The sequence below is a fragment of the Rhipicephalus microplus genome, unplaced genomic scaffold, assembly GCF_043290135.1.
Source record: "Rhipicephalus microplus isolate Deutch F79 unplaced genomic scaffold, USDA_Rmic scaffold_24, whole genome shotgun sequence".
NCBI lineage: Eukaryota > Metazoa > Arthropoda > Arachnida > Ixodida > Ixodidae > Rhipicephalus > Rhipicephalus microplus.
Genome location: NW_027464597.1, coordinates 9,615,026 through 9,635,705, shown reverse-complemented (window position 1 = coordinate 9,635,705; position 20,680 = coordinate 9,615,026). Strand labels below are relative to the sequence as shown.

At 42.3% G+C, this 20,680-nt stretch overlaps 1 protein-coding gene across 4 annotated transcripts in view; it reads left to right on the top strand.

The window, feature by feature from the left end:
• The window catches only part of LOC119180702 (FGFR1 oncogene partner 2 homolog), a 55,198-nt gene that overhangs the window by 2,537 nt on the left and 31,981 nt on the right, over positions 1 to 20,680 (top strand). Inside the window, exons 3-4 of one of the 4 annotated variants that reach the window (XM_037431832.2) lie at positions 3,607 to 3,958; positions 10,482 to 10,786. The exons of 2 other annotated variants lie outside the window; for them this stretch is intronic. In XM_037431832.2, coding sequence (XP_037287729.1) covers positions 3,629 to 3,958; positions 10,482 to 10,766 — 615 coding nt within the window. In that variant the 5' untranslated portion in view covers positions 3,607 to 3,628 and the 3' untranslated portion in view covers positions 10,767 to 10,786. Of the gene's footprint in view, positions 1 to 3,582; positions 3,959 to 10,481; positions 10,787 to 20,680 lie in introns of those variants that run through there. One more of the 4 variants, XM_075884161.1, reaches the window with a different exon arrangement.

The window sequence follows — 20,680 nt, the reverse complement described above, 5'->3', positions numbered from 1 at the left end:
AAAAATAAACCAGTTGTTAGATTGTACCAGTTCGTTAATCTCCCATCTTTGTCCTTGTTTGTCTTGTGCGAAGTGGCTAAAATACTGCGAATATGTGTCTAACTAAGTGCGTGTTATTGGCCGAAATTCGTGATCTTTTGTAATTGAGATGCTGAAAGCATCCTGGGAGAGAGCGAGCATCTTTAGAACGTGTGCACCTTTAAACGTTGTCACTCGCGTTAAGCACTTCTGCATGTCTATAAGGCCACACACACTTTGGGCACACCATGTCAAAGCCTGCAACTGCTGTCAGGTGTTGCTCTGCAGAGCTGTGCCATCTGCACAGGCAGAGCTCTACACAGACTAGTACATAGATGTACACATGTGAGAGTACATACATTTGTTAGACTGCAATCGCTCATGCAAGGCAAGTTCTTGGGCTGCTGTTGGATGAATTCATTAATGTAGCATTGCTTCATCAGTGTGCATTTGTGGGCTTTGCAAAATAGGGGTAATCTTGCCAACTGGAGTACAAATTATTGCAGAGCTCGCTTCACAGAAATTCCGATGTTGGCATCCTCGGTTGTGAGCAAAAAATTGTTAAAGATCACTGAAAAATTCAAATTGATATAAATAAATGCTTAAAATATTGTATGTGTGAAAATCGTACCCCAGCCTTCTGAGAGCCCTGACCATGCTTGAAATCGCTTTGGGAAAAAAAATCTTCATGAATGTTTAGCAGTGCAAGGAGTGTCATTGCATGTGATATTTTGTGGCAGAAATGTAAAATTTCACAAGGTGTCAAAGCATACGAATGCCACAATGAGTGCGTGTGAAGGTCTGCCCGTAAAAGAGCAATCGGGGACTTTAATTGATCATCATTGGCAACAGCGTTGATGATTTTGATTACACAATGTATGACGCAGTTGACCATTTGCGAAAATCTGCCAGGCAGCTTTCCAAAAATGCACGTGCACAGACTGTTTTTTTCACTCCTAATTCCAGTGAAGGCACACGAGTATGACAAAATTACATTGTCCCCCCAAAATCAATATGGGGGTTGTCCCTTCCCGTATGAACCCTCAGCCTAGGATTGCATGGTGGATGAGGCATCTGCCCCGTCGTGGTGGTCTAGTGGCTAAGGCACTCGGCTGCTGATCCGCAGGTCGCTGGATTGAATTCCTACTGTGGCAGCTGCATTCTCGATGGAGGCAAAAACGCTGTAGGCTCGTGTGCTCAGATTTGGGTGAACGTTAAAGAACCCCAGGTGGTTGAAATTTTCAAAGCCCTTCAGTACGGCGTCTTGCTTAATCATATGGTGGTTTTGGGACATTAAGTCCCACATATCAATCAATCAAGTTCATTGGACAGTGATGACGGCGAGTTATCGCTACCTACTTTACACTTCCCTCAGTGCTTAGACACATGGGAATAGCAATCTGTTGCGAAATTCATAAAGCGCTCTTTCAACCGAACATTAATACACGGTTAGTCCCATGTTCATCTATCCACAAGAAAACGCAAATTCTTGAACTGCTGCACAGGCACTGGGGACAAACCTTGATCTATGTTTAATGTTGCAAACAGAAGTACAGGAATTGGGTGTTTTGGTCAATAAGATTTATTACTCTAGCACACTAAAAAAACATTTCCTGCGGGGCTGAAAACACAACGTTCACAACATGGCGCTGTGCGAGGTTCTTCGAATTATGCGATTCCTTTGTAGTGCAATAAGTATACAGAGGAATAGCAAGGCACTCCCACAGTGCTATGCCGATGTTCTAGTTGCTCTGTGATGAGTGCTATTGCGATGATATACGAAAAAGATGTAATTTCTAATTTTGAATTGTTCATCGATGCTACTTTGCTCAATGCTAATCCTGGGAACACATTTCATGGAGCGAACGAAGACTTCAGTAGTTGTAAAACAACAGAGCCATTGCTTGTGCCGTTGGAATGTTGCATGCAATGGGAGAACAATGTTGCATGCACTGTAGTTGATGACAAAAATATCCCGGCATGTTCAGCGCGTTGTTCGGAGAACATGCTGACATCTGTGGTCATCAGCATCTTCACTCGCTAAGCTGGTGTGTTCCGAGCTGTTCCAATAAGAGTAATCTGGCTTGTTAGTGATCATTAACATCTCATTAGGTGGGACAGGCCTACTTGTTGGCCAAGCCGTTTTTGCAAGTAAAACGGGAGTATGCAACATGTGGATCGTGACTAATTTGTGCACAAAAAAAAAAAGATTTAGAAAAGCATGCCACACCACCGTTTATGTTATCAATGCTATCATGACTACTGCTGTACATTTTGCTGTTCCACCAAAGGCATGGAAAGAAGTCTTTTTACCCTATGGGTGCAAGAATGAATGCCTCACTTGTCTGTGTGCAATTGTTGTAGCATCTTGTGCACTTTCATCCGTTTTGGGTGAGGTAAGGGGATCAGCTTGCTTTCGGATGAGACAACCACGTGTGAAGATCGCTTTTCATTGAAGACAAGCTCAATGTACACAGACAACAACAAAGTGCGCCTTACTCTTAAGCTATGTGTAATGCTCCCTCAGACGGAGTAGCATATGTTAGTGTACTATTGCCTAAGCCTTGATGACAGCAATCGGTCAGTCATTGTGTCTAAATTAGCTTTGTTTTGATGATGCTTGACGTGCTGGTGTCTGAATTGTTGATTGTTCCTTCAGTCATCCAGATTTCTAATTTGTCTATAAAAAAAAAAAGCACAGAGGGGTCAGTGAAAAGGAGCTGGCTTGATAAGTACCCGGGAATGAGGGGTTTTAAAATATGTTAAGATAGGGTTCCTCTGCTAGGCAATAATCGCTCGTATAAGTGTGCAAGTTATTGTGCGGGGGGCTAAACTTTCCGGCGGAAAACATGAATACTTCGGCCATTGTGCGAGGTACATTGCGTCTAGCTTGGCCATGTTTTGTTGTGGGTGTATGGAAGGCATTGAGAAAGCTGTACAATGCGTATCTCTACAGGGCATGTTGGTGCACTGTTGAGCGTGTTGAGTCTCATAAGACGGGGATTTGATAGTCACAATAGCAGGCCCCCAAATTGTCGGTTGTGGTGTAGCCCATAAAGCTCCTCCTTTCTTCATGAACTTTTGCTAATATACAAAGTTGGCGCTCGTCTTGCCACCTGATAGATAAGCAGTACACTTTGGCTTTCTATTTCTGATTTGCATCATTAATGCTGAGAACATTGTCACTCAGAAGTTCACATTTTTCGTATTGTTGGTTACCCAAAGTTTATATTGTTCTTCAGTGATGTTTGACGGAGATCATAGGGGACTGTAGGACTGACTCTGGTAATGCAGTGCATGAAACTCTTCCTTCTTTAACCTTCAGTAGCATCTGGAATGGGTAAGCCCTTGTCGCCTGATGAGTAGTTCACATTGGTTCTGTATAGTCTTCCACATTGTGTGATTAATGCTGGAAACATCGTTCATCCAGAAGTTCATTCGAGTCTCCTTTTGATTGTAGTCGGGGTTCTTCCTGTGGTCGTTTTAAAGACTGTAGGAATTACTTGTTACGTTGCGGGGGGGAAACTTGTGGCCTGCACTCAAATGGTTCGTTTAACAAAACAGCCGGCTGCACGTGGTGGTGCGCAGGCCCATCAGCCCGCCAACAGAAATGAGCAGCACGGTGAGCATTCAGCAGATTCTGGGCGAGGCGCGCCGCCTGGTGGGTCGTCTGCGTGAGCAAGACGGCAACGCCGACCGCCTGCTGACTCAGGCGCAGGCCATGAGCCAGGGCGTGGAGGCCATGCGCCAGTACCACGAGGAGCTTGCCCAGCTCAGCTGCGTGGCGGCGACGCCGCGGCCGCGCGCTGCACTTGTCCTCTCCATCCAGCAGGAGAACCGGCACATGCGTGAGCTGCAACAGGAGAATCGTGAGCTCGTCGCTGCCCTCAAGGAGCACCAGTCGGCCCTCGAGCTGATCATGGCCAAGTACCGGGAGCAGGCAAGCATGTGTGCACCACCACTAGGGGCTCATTCACACTGGTGATTGACAAGGAGCCGCGACCCTGCTGTGGTAGCTGAGCAGCTAAAGTATTGCATTGCTAAACTAGGGGATGGGGGTTTGTGTTTTGCTAATATGGATGGTACTTGTCCAATTTCTGCTTTGCTTGCGGGCACTTGTTCAGTTTCTGCTGAAGTTGAGGGCCCTTGATCACTTTCTGCTCAGCTTGAAGGCACCTATTCAGTTTCTGAGTTTGAGGCCATTTGTAAAGCTTATGCTGAGCCTGAGGGTGCTTGTTCAATTTCTGCTGAGCTTGAGGGCACTTGTGCAGTTTCTGCTGAGCTTGAGGGCACTTAATCAGTTTCTGCTGAGCTTGAGGGCACTTAATCAGTTTCTGCTGAGCTTGAGGGCACTTGTTCAGTTTCTACTGAGCTCGAGGGTACTTCAGTTTCTGCTGAGCTTGAAGGCACTTGTACAGTTTCTGCTGAGCTTGAAGGCACTTATACAGTTTCTGCTAAGCTTGAGGGCACTTGTTCAGTTTCTGCTGAGACTGAAGGCACTCGTACAGTTTCTGCTAAGCTTGAGGGCACTTGTTCAGTTTCTGCTGAGGCTGAAGGCACTTGTTCAGTTTCTGCTGAGCTCGAGGGTACTTCAGTTTCTGCTGAGCTCGAGGGTACTTCAGTTTCTGCTGAGCTTGAAGGCACTTGTACAGTTTCTGCTGAGCTTGAAGGCACTTGTACAGTTTCTGCTAAGCTTGAGGGCACTTGTTCAGTTTCTGCTGAGGTTGAAGGCACTTGTTCAGTTTCTGCTGAGGTTGAAGGCACTTGTTCAGTTTCTGCTGAGGTTGAAGGCACTTGTTCAGTTTCTGCAGAACTTGAGGGCCCTTGATCAGTTTCTGCTGAGCTTGAAGGCACTTGTTCAGTTTCTGCCGAGTTTGAGGGCGTTTGTAAAGTTTATGCTGAGCTTGAGGGCACATGTATAGTTTCTGCCGAGCTGGAGGACACGTGTATAGTTTCTACTAAGCTTGAGGGCACTTGTTCAGTTTCTGCTGAGCTTGAGGGCACTTGTTCAGCTTCTGCTGAGCTTGAGGGTAATTCAGTTTCTGCTGAGCTTGAAGAGGACACTTGTTCAGTTTCTGCTGAGTTTGAAGGTACTTGTTCAGTTTCTGCTGAGCTTGAAGGCACTTGTTCAGTTAATGCTGAGCTTGAGCACACGTGTTCCATTCCTGCCAACCCCAAGGACCTGGTTTAAGGAAGACCAAATGGAAAATGCCTGTTTACTTATATTAAGTTGCACATCAAAGAAACCTACATGCTCAAAATTGATATAAACTGTCCTCCGTGCGTGCGGCATGCTTCATGGTCGTATGGTGGTTTTGCCGCATGAAATTCCTCTACCAAGTTTGTAGGAGATAATAGGACCTGTAATGATTGAAACTTAAGAAGTACCTCAATGCAACGAATGTTCACGCTGGCGGGCGTGACCATTTCGTTGTATTGCCACATAGTTACAGCTTGCATGGCCATTCTCAGACTTAAAAAAGTGGTTGTGCAGCTCTTGAGCAGTGGTTTGATTCATAGGGTTGTGGCTGCAGTCATGGACGGAAAAATTTAGCACTGAAAGAATGACCATAAAGTCTTTTTGACTAATGTTATCATATGTGACTAGTCGCGTGGCCACCGAAATTCGCCAGTGTGAATGAGTCCATGTTAGGTTAGCTCTTGTTTTAAGGATGCTCATGACGGAGGCGTAGATCATTTGTACACCTTTAGCTAACATCATAAATTTCACAGGACGTAGTGATGATAGGCACAGCTTCCCTAGAGGTAGCTCATCACATTGATGCTGGCACCATCTTTTGGTTTGCTAGACAGCTTAGCTACTGCCATGTGACTGATGACTAGTGTACAGTAATGAGGCGCTGCTTATCTCTACAATGAGCTCAGCTTTTGTTAGGACTTTCTACACATTGCAAATATTTCATCTGCTTGCATAAGTCCAAGCTGGCTCAGGTTCTCAGTGATGAGTGATTTGGATAATTACTTCTAGCCTTGTGGACGAAACAATGTGTGATACTAGATGACAACAATGAATAAGTGTATGACAGGACATATATCTTATTCGTATCTGCTCTGTTAGTTTTGCTTGTAAGGCTAACTCGTACAGTTATCTGTTAGAGGACTAATCTGTGTTGACACAAGAATTTCCTTAGAGACCACATCATCTTCCGCAAAGATCGAGATGATGCAATCGCATCATCAGGTGGCGTTGCTATTATATTAGACAAATGCATAGCTTGTCAAGATTTGCAGATACAAACGGCCCTCGAAGCAGTGGCCATTCGTGCTGTTGTCTAAGGGAAACTTGCTACCATTTGCTCAGTGTACATTTCTCCTCATTATCAGCTGCAGAAACAAGAATTTCAGTCTTTTATGGATCAACTACCTGAACCATATATCATCCTTGGCGATTTTAATGCCCACAGCCCTTTGTGGGGTGACTCGAGGAGTGATGTGCGAGACCGCTTGATTGAGAGCTTTATTCTTTCCACAGATGCATGCATTTTAAATAAGAAAGAACCAACATTTTTTAGCCTGGCGAACAAAACGTATTCGTGCATTGATCTTAGCATTGTTTCATCTACACTTTTACCTGATTTTAATTGGGACGTTATTAAAAAACCCTATGGGAGTGATCACTTTCCCATATTACTGAAGACACCAAAAGAAAATGAATTTCTACCTCAGGCTTCAACTTGGAAGGTAGACAGAGCTGATTGGGAAAAGTATCAGAGTCTTAGTACTATATCGTGAGCCGAGATTTTCTCTCTAGGAATCGACTCTGCTGCTATGTATTTAACCGCTTTTATTATTGACGCTGCTTTAAAATGTATCCCCCAGAAAAGTTGTGGTCCCTGCAGACGTCGTGTCCCGTGGTGGAACGACGACTGCAGGAATGCTCGCAAAAAGCAGAATAAAGCGTGGTGTCTATTGCGTGACTATCCAACTGCAGAGAATCTGATCAATTTCAAACAAGTAAAGTCTCAAGGGCGAAGGACAGGCGGACAGGCTAGGAGGGAAAGCTGTCAGAAGTTTTTGTCAGGCATTAGTTCCTATACTGATGAAGTTAAGGTCTGGAACAGAGTGAATAGGATAAGAGGCCGACAGACGCACACACTCCCTCTAGTAGACACAGAGGGTGGCAGCCTTGAGGGTCAAGCAGACTCCCTAAAAGCATACTTTGAACACGTGTCCAGCTCATCGCATTATTCTGACACTTTCAAGCGATACAAAGAGAGAGTAGAAAGGCAAAAACTTGAACGTAATTGTGGAAAAAATGAGCCACAAAACAGACCCTTCCGCTTGGCTGAGTTGCAGGCAGCGCTAAACTGCTGCAGCAAATCAGCCCCAAGGCTGTTATCGTGTTATATATCGGATGCTTAACACTTACCTCAAGAAACACATAAAACTCTATTTGTCTCTATAACTCCATATGGGCTTCTGGCGAGATTCTCTCTGTGTGGAAAGAGGTTATAGTAATACCTATTCTTAAACAGGGCAAGGATCCATCTTCCGTATCGAGTTACCGACCTATTGCTCTTACTAGCTGACTCTGCAAATTAATTGAAAAGATGATAAACTGCCGAATATGAGATTTTTTGGAATCAAACAAACTTATCGACCAATATCGGTGCGGATTTCGAGAGGGTCGGTTCACCACAGACCATCTCATCCGCATAGAGGCGCAAATACGTGAAGCTTTCATTCATAAGCAGTTTTTTCTATCTCTCTTCCTTGACATGGACAAGGCATACAATACCACGTGCCGTTTTGGAATATTGAGAGACCCCTCAAATTTAGGTATACGAGGTAATACGCTAAGTGTAATAGAAAATGATCTGTCCAATCAGACATTTCATGTTTGAGTCGGCAATGTGTTGTCATGACCGTTCGTGCAAGAAATGGGAGTGCCCAGGGCGGTGTCCTCAGTTGTACTCTCTTTGTAGTCAAAATGAACTCCCTGCGATCGTGCATCCCACGTAACATCTTTTATTCGGCATACGTTGATGATCTACAGATAGGTTTTAAATCCTGTAATCTCTCGACATGCGAGCGCCAGGTTCAGCTCTGTGTTAACAAGGTCTGTAAATGGGCAGATGAGAACATTTTCAGTCTGAATCCACTAAAGAGCTCCTGTGTTCTGTTTTCTAGGAAGAGAGGCCTCTACCCTAATCCCCATATAGATTTGCAGGGTGAGCGAGTAGCTGTCAAGAGTGAACAAAAATTTTTAGGCATAATTCTAGACACGAAGCTCACGTTTATACCACACATTAAGTACATTAAGGAGAAATGCATGAAAGCAATGAACATCCTTAAGGTGCTGTCCCGCCCAAGTTGAGGCAGCGACAGAAAATGTCTGATGAGGCTCTACAAAAGCCTTATCCGCATGCGTCTAGACTATGGGGCGATAGTGTACCAGTCCGCAACACGAACGGCATTCAAAATGCTGGACTCTGTCCACCATCTAGGCATTCGCCTTTGTACGAGAGCTTTTCGTACAAGCCCTGTGGAAAGCCTTTACGCAGACTCATATGAATGGTCGCTACATATGCAAAGATTGTACCTATCTTTTACATATTTTTGAAGATAACCGCAAGGACCGACTACCCTACATACCCTGCTGTAAACGACACATCCAGCTCCCAGCTCTTTCAAAACTGACTTAAATTGAAACAGCCCTTCTCGCTGCGTGTTCGAGCACTAGCTGCGGACACGGGCGTCCCATTGCTCGAACACCGCGTAATGGCTTCTGCTACATGCGCCCCGCCATGGCACTGGCAGGTTATAAATTGTGACACATCTTTCATGATTGTGACAAAGCATGCCCCACCCCTACACTTTCAGGTGTACTTCTGCGAATTGGCACACAAATATACCTACTCTGAATTTTTCACTGATGCATCAAAGACTCGCATGGGCGTGTCCTACGCAGCGGTGGGCCCATCTTTTTTGGGTGCTGGTATTCTCCACCCCCACTCATGCATTTTTACAGCTGAAGGTTATGCAATACCGGCGACAGCAAAACACATTGAAGAATCAGAAATAAGTAATGCAGTCATATACACGGATTCATTAAGCATTGTAAAAACTTTAAAAGCCATCAGAAAGTACAAAAATCCTGTCATTGTTCTGCTACACTCTCTCCTCTGTGCCATTTACGCATCGAAACAGCATGTAGTAGTATGTTGGGTGCCAAGACACCGTGAAATTGAGAGAAACGTACTAGCAGATAAGCTCGCAACATCAGTTCATGCGAACACTCTGCAGTCATCTGTAGCTGTCCTCGTAATGTACTTGAGACCCTTTTTGAGAAAAAAAGCTGAGAGATTACTGGCAGCATACTTGGGACAAACAAGTACATAATAAATTACATTTAATCAAGCCTTACCTTGGTGACTGGCCACCAACATCACAAACACGCCGTACAAAAGTAGCACTCTGTCGGTTTCGTATCGGACACGCATATAGTACACACTCACACCTTCTGACCGGTGGTGATCCACCAATGTGTGAGAAATGTGGCGTATCCCTTAGTGTCCTACATATTTAGATACAGTGCAGTGAATAAGATCCCATTCGAAAAAAGCATTTTTTAACATACTATTGGGAACAAATGCCCCTTCACCCAGCGTTGTTCATCGGTAGAGATCCACTTTTCAAACATCATTCTTTATTCGCATTTTTAAAAGATGTTCGCAACTTCCACGTGATCTACCCTAGTAATCTGTAGAACAACCTATCACAAGAGGTTGTTGTTGCCATACATACATTACAAAGCACATGTTTTGCGGCCCTTGGAGACAAGGACCCCTGAGGGACATTCGTGCTCTATAATCTCTTTATAGCTTTATCATTAAAACCATTCACCACTAGTTTTCACTCTACACATTTCATGTCACTCTCATAATTTTATTCCCTATATGTTTGCCCGCCTTTAGAGTGAGGAATATTGGGCCCTTTTACAGCCACTCATCCTACCCATAGCCCAAATCTTTTGTCACATATACTGGCGCTCTTTGGCCATAACGTGGCCCTTGCGCCAAGAAACACTATATATCATCATCATGTCTGTCTCGATGTTGTGCAAATATCGATGCGAGCAACATTATACCTGTGTTCATTGCGTTAGCCAGCTGCAGTGGCTAGGATGTTCTTCTGATGAGGAAAGTATCGAGAGTTTCATTGCCAATTGCAGTAGCCAACTTTGATGGAAGCATAGTGTAAAGTGGTTGTGTATTTATATTGGACTCCTTTCTTGCATATTACTTTTGGAATTCCTTCAACCATCCATTCATCATCACAATAAATCAAATTTATGTGTGAAGGATAACGGCTATCGGTGCTATGGTTGGTCATTCTTTGTTAGTGGCAGTCTGGTTGAGGCGGGTGAAAATAGTAGTGGTTCAGAGAATGTCTTGAGTTGTCTCTGCACAAAGCCAATGCCGTTGTGGGGTGTCGTGTAGGTGGCACGGCTGGGCTCTGTGTGCCAGGCCGAGCAGCGCCTTGGCGAAGGTAACCAGGACTGCCACCACCTGGCCGACAAGATCTGCGAAATGGCCGAGGTGATGCGGCGGGCAGCGGAGATCGACGAGCTGTCTGGTACACGCCAGACAGAGACCGTTGTGCGTCTGTCGACTGAGAATGCCGTATTGCGGCAGCTGCTCGACATTGGTCGGCGTGCTGGCTCTGCTGGACTCGCTGATGTGGAAGTGCAAACCGATTCGGGAAGTGTAGCCAGCCCGGAATAAAATGCTTTTTTTGGTTTCTACATTTGCCTCTCTTATCTTTGGGTTGCCACTCGGCATGTAGGCTTAGTCTCAGAGTATGCTGTACTATTATAAGATTTCGTAAACTGCATGTTTGTGGAAGACTCTTGATAAAAGTTGTGTGCACTAAGCGTAATGGTAGATGCTGACTTCATGGATTATAATATTTACAGTACTCGTGGATTGAAATAATAAAATTTTAGACTTTTAGTGGTCAGATTGGCAGCAATGTGACATTCACCAGCTATTGCTCATAGCAGTCATTATAAAAATGTAATTTCAGTTTGAGTACTGTACAGTATTTGGGATGCACACAGTGACAATGATATTCTGTAGCTATACAACATCCCATGACAAAAAAAAGACCCCCCCCCCTCCTCCTTAAAATAGGCAAAAATGAGGTTCGGCATACTTGAAGCAAATTCTGAACTTCAGTATGGGGTGAAGCCCGTTCTTGCGGTATCATAGACTTCCCAAACAGAACGCCATAAACATGAATGACTCGTGACAATAGTTGTCACATGTCATGAGGCATCGAGCAAATAGTCTCAAAAGTAGCTTCTACCCCATCAGAGAAAAAGAAAAAGCTTTTAAAAAAATGTTTTTCATTCTGGAAAGTTTTTTTTAATCATGTAATTATTGCTGAAATTTTGTGCACTCAAAATTTGTGCATCTCTGAGTAAAGCACAGATTTAGTTTTTGAAGTAGTCTGCTGGGTAGTCTCCACTCTATTGCACATATGCCAGCGCATGAACAGTTCTCGTTGACTAATTCAACGTACGATTGGTTTTAATGTTCAACTATGCAGTCGATGACAAATGCGCCGTTAGAGAACTTGACAAGCGGTAAACCGCATTTGCCTGAAAAATGCAAATAAGGCCAGCAAATGCAACAAGTGGCTGGAAAACTCTTCATGCGACTCCACGAGATGGGAAGCCTGGACCCATTTATGAGCAGGACCGACAGCTCTGCTGATAACGTGCTTGTGACAACATATACAGTTGCATGTTGGTTTGGTGGTCGTCATGCCCTGTGCGCTGGAAAGCCCTTTGAGATTTCACATTTCATCCATGTTGTGTAGAAAGCAAACTGCACAGAATTTGTAATAAAACACCTGTAAAACTATGAAGCCCTTTATGTATAGAGGTGTTGATGTGAAATGGCACATGACAAAGGAGCAGGTCACGGGATCGAATCCGGGCTGCGGCGGCTGCATTTTCGATGGAGGCGGAAATGTTGTAGGCCCGTGTGCTCAGATTAGGGTGCACGTTAAAGAACCCCAGGTGGTCGAAATTTTTGGAGCCCTCCACTACGGCATCTCTCATAATCATATGGTGGTTTTGGGACGTTAAACCCCACAAATCGATCAAATCACATGACAAAGGAGTTTCCCCCTCCCTTCAAAGTTCTTTAGCGGGACAGCAGGTGCTGAATCTAGTTTTTGAACATAAAGGGTGTACTCTCGTGTACAGCACGTACAGACACTTCCACTGTTGAAGGAAACACCTGAGTGCACAGCATGTTCAGATTTCATGGTCTTACGGAAGCATAGTAGCTTAGATATGCATAAGACTACTGGGGGTTGAAAGTTCCCACTCCTCTTGACACACTGGGGGTATGCCTGCAGATTGTTTTCGTAACAACTTGCTGTTAGAGGGCCAGCAGTGTTGATGCTGTGCATTCGAGTGTTCCCTTTAACAGTGAACGGTTCATGATTAAACAAGCGCTAAAGATACACACACTCAGAGAGGACACAGACAAGCGCCTACTGTACAACTGTACAACTTGTGAATGCTCCTTGGGTGTCACCGTAATCCCCACTGGGGCTGTATTTTTCAAGTTTAAGTTAAACCGAAGCTTAGGCTTAAAACTGTAACGTGCGAGTTATTCTGTGGCTGTCGTGTTTTTTATTTGCTGCTGCATTGCACCATTGGCTGTTGAAAATGTCTAAACTGCATTCTCAAATGTATTTTCCTAAATATATCTAAAACTGTGGCAGTTAAGACATGCTCAGCTCCACAAACATTCCGAGCCCAAACTTGGAAGTTTGACATGTCTTCAGCCACTTTGCGCCAATAAGACTCTACAATCAATGAACCCACCTGAAGTGAAGCCATCTTTGTACATCTTATTATTTCTTAATAAGCTGTACAAAAAAGGATGTACAGGAGGAGATCCCGTAGTATACACTGAAATGGGACCTCCTATGAAACGTAAGCATAAGTATTTGATTGGCAACAGTGACAAAAATAATAGAATGGAAGGTTACAAAAAATGAACTACAGATACAATTAATCGACAATGCTCAAATCAACAATATGCAAATGAAAACTGTAAAATATTTTTATATATATCTGTATTTCAGACAACCTTATTTCAGACAAAGATAAATGATGCGTACATTTGTCCTGTCTAAGAGGTGTGACAAAAAGGCACGAGTGCCTGACTGAGTGTCTTATCCTTTCCTAGAGACACACAACTCAAGCATCAGTGACAGTTAGATAATCAAAAATACATATAAAAGATTACATATACTATACATCGTTAAGTAAAACATACAGGATTTTGATAGATATATACATTGTTCTATATACATATAAAACAAAGATTTTATAAGTATATGTTCTGTATAGACTGCAGCAAGGTAAAAAACTGAATTATTCTTGTATTGAAATGAGGTATCAAGTTAACTTTTTTTTCAGGCATTTCATGTGCATTGTTTCCTGTACCAAGTTTATTACGGTAGGATGATGATTTAAGAAATCTGCTATAGCATCAGATTGTTTTTGCATGCCATAGTTTGTTCGTATGAAACCTTTATCATATATAGTTTTTCTAGTTTCGTAAGCGAGTCTCTTTCCCAGGAATTGTCAATAAAAGCTGTCCTGACATGACATTATTTTCTGGAATATTGCAATGTCTAGCTTCTTTTCCAGTATGTGTTGCATTGTTAATATGGTATTTGCTTTAAAAAGTGGAGTGAGTTACATATGGCACATTTTCAATAACTTGCAAAATACGTTTTTGTAGAATATGCAGCTTTCTAAGATTGCTTTTTATTGTTGTTCTCCCCACAAGGAGGCAGTATTGTAAATGAGAATCAATTAGTGCATAATATAGCTGTATTTTAATCACCGGGGCAAAAGTTGCTTTGCTTTACTTATAATACCTATTGAACATGAGATGCGTCTTGTGAGGTTATTGACGTGAGGAGACCAGCTGAGGTTTTCTTCAAAAAGAACACCTAGAAATTTATGTATTCTTACACGCTCAATGTTCTCGCCACGAAATTTCAAAATGTACGTCATTCCCAATAGTCTTATTTCGGGAGCAAAAAATTGTATATTTAGTTTTTTTGGTATTTAGTTGAAGCTTATTTACATTTAGCCACTCAGCCTAATTATTGAGCCACTTACTAGCCTGAAATTCAAGCATATGTAGATGCTCTCCTGAAAAAAATACTATCGTGTTGTCGGCGTAAAGAATTATATCTGGCAGCAACGCAATATTCACTATATCATTTATATGTAATAAGAAAAGAAGTGGTTCAAGGATGGAACCCTGAGGAACATCGTATGTAATTTCCCCCAGATCTGATTTTGAATCATTGGTGTCAGTGTACTGGTAGTGGTTTGTCAAATAACTACGTATAAGGTCAAGAGCATAACATGATATAAATAGCGTAACATGATAAAGAAAAAAAAAAAGACTGAAAAGAGAATGACATGGCGAGGGAGAAACCGGTTAGGCATGAGTGTTGCATAACAAAAAAATGTTCAATTCATGGTGAAATTTTTGTGTTTTTTGAATTTGTAGTAGAAATGGCAATGTGCCCCGCCGCGGTGGTCTTGTGGCTAAGGTACTCGGCTGCTGACCAGCAGGGCGCGGGTTCGTATCCCGGCTGCGGCGGCTGCATTTCCGATGGAGGCGGAAATGTTGTAGGCCCGTGTGCTCAGATTTGGGTGCACGTTAAAGAACCGCAGGTGGTCTAAATTTCCGGAGCCCTCCACTACGGCGTCTCTCGTAATCATATAGTGGTTTTGGGACGTTAAACCCCACATATCATCATCAGAAATGGCAATGTATTCCATAATTATATGGCCGCAAAGTGAACTGTCTGTTTGACATAATTAGCCCGCACTTTGGGCAGAATGAAGTTATGCTGTGCAAAACGAATTGGGTTAGTATTTAGTAGAGATGATGAATGAATTCCTGATAATGATATTTGTTTATTAATTAGTTTGAAAAGAAAAGTGGTGAGATTGAATTTCACAAGGGTGGTAACATGGAGAATTTTATTTTCTTGTAGCAACTGTTTAGCATTGTGGGTGGGTGGACTAAACGTCATTAATCGAATTGCCTGGTTCTGAATGATTTGTACTGGTTTTAGGTGAGTGGTGTACGTGTTACCCTATGAGGTTATGCAGTAATTCATGTGTGAGTGCACAAAGGTGAAATAATGTGAGAGCGAAACCGGGCGTGAAAAAATGGACGTGCTCTGATCATGATGCGTATTCTGTGAGATAACTTTTTTTTAAGATGTATTACATGGTTTTAAAATTTTAAATTATGGTCATTATTTAAGCCTAAGTAAACACATTATTCACTTGCCGTTAATGCATGGTTATCAATGAAAATGTGCAGAATGCACAGCGGTGATTTATTTTCTGGTGAGAACAAAAGAAATCTAGTTTGAGGGATTAATGGTAAGTCTATTAGTTTTACATCAACCTAACAAGTTGTGAAGGTTACTGTTAAGCTGGGTTACTACTGCTGATATATATTCATTAGAATTAATAATCCTAGTGTCATCAGCGTATCATATGCACTTAAAGAAGGCAAGACAATTGGACAGGTAATTATTATAAACTAAAAAGAGCAAGGGGCCCAAAATTGACTCCTGAGGTACACCTAGATTAGTAATTTTAGGTTTGGAATAAGCATTGCATATACTGACAACTTGATATCTGTCTCGTAAGTTGTCGCATAGTCTAGTTTAAGTAGTAGTAATAGGCTTTTATTCAGCCACAATTTATAAGCCAAGCATTTCGACCGCCTGTGCGACCAGTCGACGCTGTTCTTCTTCCCCTTCGGCGCCAATCCAGTCGAGCCAGGAGGAGATGGAGAGGGATGGGGGAGGGTAATAGTGTGGATTGATGAGCAGTTGGGCAGTAAAACAGGCACTGTGACAGGTCTGCATATGGGGAGGGACAATTAGGACAGCAGGGGTTAGATCTATATTTATAAATGTAAAGGCGAGAGGGTTTTATTAAGAATGTCATAATTGATGGTATTGAATGCCCGGGTAAAGCCTGCGAATATAGAACCTGCGATTTTACCATCATCGAGGGCTTTCAATAGTTGGTCAGTTAGAGATATAAGTGCTAAGTCAGTAGAATAACCTGATCTAAATCCAAATTAGTCTGTTGAAAGTACATTAAATTTGTTTAAATATTTTAACAGTTGTTTCTCAATTATTTTTTCAGTGACCTCGCTAAAAAAAGTAAAACACAGATCTATCTATAATTGGATACTAATGAGCGATCTCTTTTCTTAAAAACTAGAGTTATTCTACCTCGTTTGAGTTCCCGTGGAAAGCTGCCCGTTTTATACATGAGGTTGATAATGTGAGTCGTGACAAATGATACTGGTTTGCAAATTAATTTAATATGTCCCGGATGGATGTTATCTAACTCAGCACTGGTTATTCTTAAACTGCCAATTACTGATGCGACCTCATCAGGAGTAGTTGGAAACAGATATAATGATTGTGAAGCGTGTCGGGGGGCGTATAAGGTTTGGTGTGCATGCAGATTAGCATCAGAAAATGAGAAATCACCAAAAGCATCTGCAATCGTAAGTGGCGTAAGAAAAGTATTACGAATATGGGATATTATAGGATATATAAGCACTTTGTGTATGAAATCTTTTTCTATGCACCCACTGTGTGCCTTTTGTTGCGGGTGACTGGCGTTATACTATGAAGTCGTCATGGTAATCGCATGTTCTGATGCCTGTTGGCAATGTACACTTGTCCCACGCAATATTACGGCAATATTTCATGTTGTATCGTGAAGAACGTATACAGGACGTGTGTGTTTGTAAAGCATGAAAGTTACTTTCACTGCATTTGCAAGCAGATGAAGCTATTTCCACTGTTTTCTCAAGCAGAGGTGTGGCTGTGTGGTAGAACGCCAGCTTGCCACGCAAACGACCCGATTTCGATCCCCACTTAGACCCAGAATTTTTTATTATTCATTTCATTTGCATCTTTCTCGATTTTTCACTCACAACCGCCGACGGGGAATTTTCCTAAAACGAGCTCTTTATCACTATTGCGTCAAAAAGTTATACTTTTGATGTTGGTTCTGGAACACAGCATGTCGAACGACTCGTGGAACGTCATGGTGCCTTCACCAAAGTTATCGACTACTGTCACACGCAGCACAGTGAGGTCAAGTCGTATTGGCTACAGATCTCATTCTTTTTTGGCCAGAAGTTCACAAAAAGTAGTATAAACAAATTGTGCACACAAACGCAGGGACCACCGTTTAAGTGTATATACAACTGTCATAGTGAATGAAAAGGTATGAACATCGCATTGTCCAGCTTACCATTTTTTATATGTCCAACTCAACGCTGCCAAACTCTGATTAACAAGAACATGAAGTATATGTACTGTTTCTGTAATACTTTGAATGTAGTTTTCGGTTGCAAGTGGGTGGGAAAACAAATTGCTAGTTTTTCCAAGTCCTCTCTTGTGTCCCTACAATAAACATGGGAGATACACTTGGAACGATACTTTTTATTAGAGGGCATTAAAAAAATAAAAAAATAAACGAAAGAAAAGAAAAGGTATAAAAGAATGTTGACTTTCCTGCATTTCCTGTCAGTTCAGTTTGCAATACCGCCCCGCCGTGGTGGTATAGTGGTTAAGATATTCGGCTGCTGACCTGCAAGTGGCGGGATTGAACCCCGGCTGCGGTGGCTGCATTTTCTATGGAGGCAAATAATGCTGTAGGCCCGTCCACTTTGATTTGGGTGCACGTTAAGGAACCCCAGCTGGTCGAAATTTCTGGAGCCCTCCACTACGGCGTCTCTCATAACACTATGGTGGTTTTAGGACGTTAATTCTCATATATCAATCAATCAATCAGCTTGCAATGCTGTAGCGGAAGATGTTATTGTGGTGTTGTAACACCATGTTTGTACAGAAAAAAAACTAGGTGTCTGGATTTACTCAATTGCTTTTTTGTTTGACGAACTGGTGGTTCTTTTCTTCACGAATGAACACTGCCAGTCCATGACAGTGGGAATACGAAGTCTGGATATGCTGAACTTGTCTGTGGGCCATATAAATTTAGCTAGTTAACTTGAAAACAAATATGTTATCAGTTTTTGGTATATACTTGCTTCAGCAGTAAATAGAGGTATAATTTTTTTAATATTTAATTTTTCTGTTATGGGGCTTGAGATATGTGTAGGCTTGTATGAATATGCAAAGTTGAAGTGAATTGTAATTAGGACCAAATATTTTATAAGCCTTCAAAGTTTTAAAAAATTTGTGAGTCATTCTATTCTGTGAAGGCGAATGACCAGCAGAGCTATTTAGTGCATAACACAGCGGTGGCATGGTGGAGGCCAGTTTAGTATTGAAGACGAGCTTGTGAATGTTCTCATAACTTTCAGACAACTGTGCAGAGTTTGCCGCGAGACTCTGTTTTTGTTATGAACATTAAGCAATGTTAGCTCGCTAAGGCCATCGAGACAATAGCATTCTCCACCTCACGATATGCATCGTGTCAGGCTTTCTGCATCTGTTTGGTGTTTTGTGCCCCAATCTTCATTAGTTCTTGCTGCCTGTCAGTGCCGATAATGTTCCTGTTGCTGTTACTTTATTATTTCGTTACAGGCATGCTGATTTTCATGAGTCCCAACTAACCATACAAGGCAGTTTCATAGCTACTTCAGAGTAGGTATGCCCTGTTGACAGCAGCTGCTTTCGTTTGTCATTGTACTCTAGCAGGCACAGCTTTATTTTTTTTTAAAGCAGGCATCACTGCAAGACACAATGTGGAAAAACAAGTTTACAAAAGCTGTGTTCCAATTCTAGACAGCATCATAGTCTACGCTGACAGCTTAGATGACAGCATCGAGTCCATGTTGTCTGTAAAATGGAAACACATCTGGATGGCGTCAATGCAATGTGATGCCACCTTGAATCGAGAAGAGAAAGATAAGATTTAAAAAATATATATATGACATTATTTTTTCTTTGGTTATCTCATGTTCAAATCCCAAGAAATTCAATGTTACTCACATTAGCGTCTGGAGAAGCATCTGCTTGTGTGCAGACTACCATTCTAGCGAGATCTGAGTGATCTGAGCAATTCGCTGAGCCGCCATCTTTTTTTGGACAGCAAAGCAGCCTGCTTGTCTTGTCTAAAATGCTGTCATCTCGAAGCTTTCTGTTTAGCCGGCTATGTGATGATTGGAATGGTACTTAAAATGGCTGCTGTCTACTTAGCTGTCTATTTAACTGTCTAGGGAGAGTATTGGAACACACCCAAAGACTAAGCTTGCATTTACTCCTAAATTCGGCTTCTTTTCTGAATACCGATTCATCCCACCAGCAAAGATGTCTTTGCTGGTGCAATATAAGTAGGGCTCCGTGTATTCGGATTAATCTAAAAACTTTCACTAGGTTAGGGTTAGGGTTAGGGGGAGACAGAAGATTAGGTGAGCAGATGACATTAAGAAGTTTGCAGGTATAAATTGGCAGCAGCAAGCACAGGACCGGGTTGACTGGCGGAACATGGGAGAGGCCTTTGTCCTGCAGTGGACGTAGTCAGGCTGATGATGATGATGATGATTTCACTAAACACCCACCAGCAAAATTTCTTAAAACTTGGATTTATTCGGTAAACTATAATCAATTTAAAAGAGCGCTTTCAAAGCTGAGATTCATCATATGAATGGAGCGAACTTCCATCAGCGGCACAATATGTTTGCACCTGTTGAAACAAGTTTTGGAGTTGTAACACTAACGAACAAAAGTGTTTTGTATTCAAGTATCTGCACTTGTGTGCTTGTGTTTGTGTATTCAAACCTTCGAAACATCTAAAATACATTTAGTGTGTTTGCATTATTTTGTGTTGAGATGTAATTTCATCAAAGGTTTTGTAGTATTGAGAATGATAATATGGAAAGGTCCTTATTTTCCATTAAGGTGAGAGAGCATGCAACTTGCCTAGCTTCTGCCCCCCCCCCCCCCCCAAAGTACACTTGGGTGAATTCACAGCAGTGCAAAGCAGTATTACATCAGTGCAATGCAGCCTTATTAACAGGATAAGTAGAGAGCAAGGGATAAAAAAAAGGATAAAAAACAGAATCACCGGCAACAACGCATCACATTTTTATTGGAAATAATATTAATAAGAGCGCATTGGGCGACTTTTGATTTCAAATTAGATGCCAAATCTCCTCCCAAAAGCGAGTGCCGGAAAATACAGAAAGGTATTGTTGATGTTGGTCCTGGAACGCTGCACATTGAGTGATCGTCGAACGAGGTAGTGTCTCCAGCAGAGTGCTAGCTGTCCACTCAGGAAGCGTGTGCAAATGTGCACACTGTGTTTCAATCAATTTACAAATATTATCACGTGCCGCTGTAGTTAATGTGTACAATTGCGCGTGTTTTTTTATGCAGTAGTAAGGAATAATAGCTAAATTCAGGCTACTTTAATGCAAAAATAACTCAAAGGACGGTTGTAGCCAAATGTGGCTTCGAGGCGTCCACTGTCCTTATGAACAATGCCACTACGAATCCGGCAGCAAACAGCATTTCCATGCATACAACAGTGTCGCAGCTCACGTTTTTCCTCTAGGTAACAGTAGGA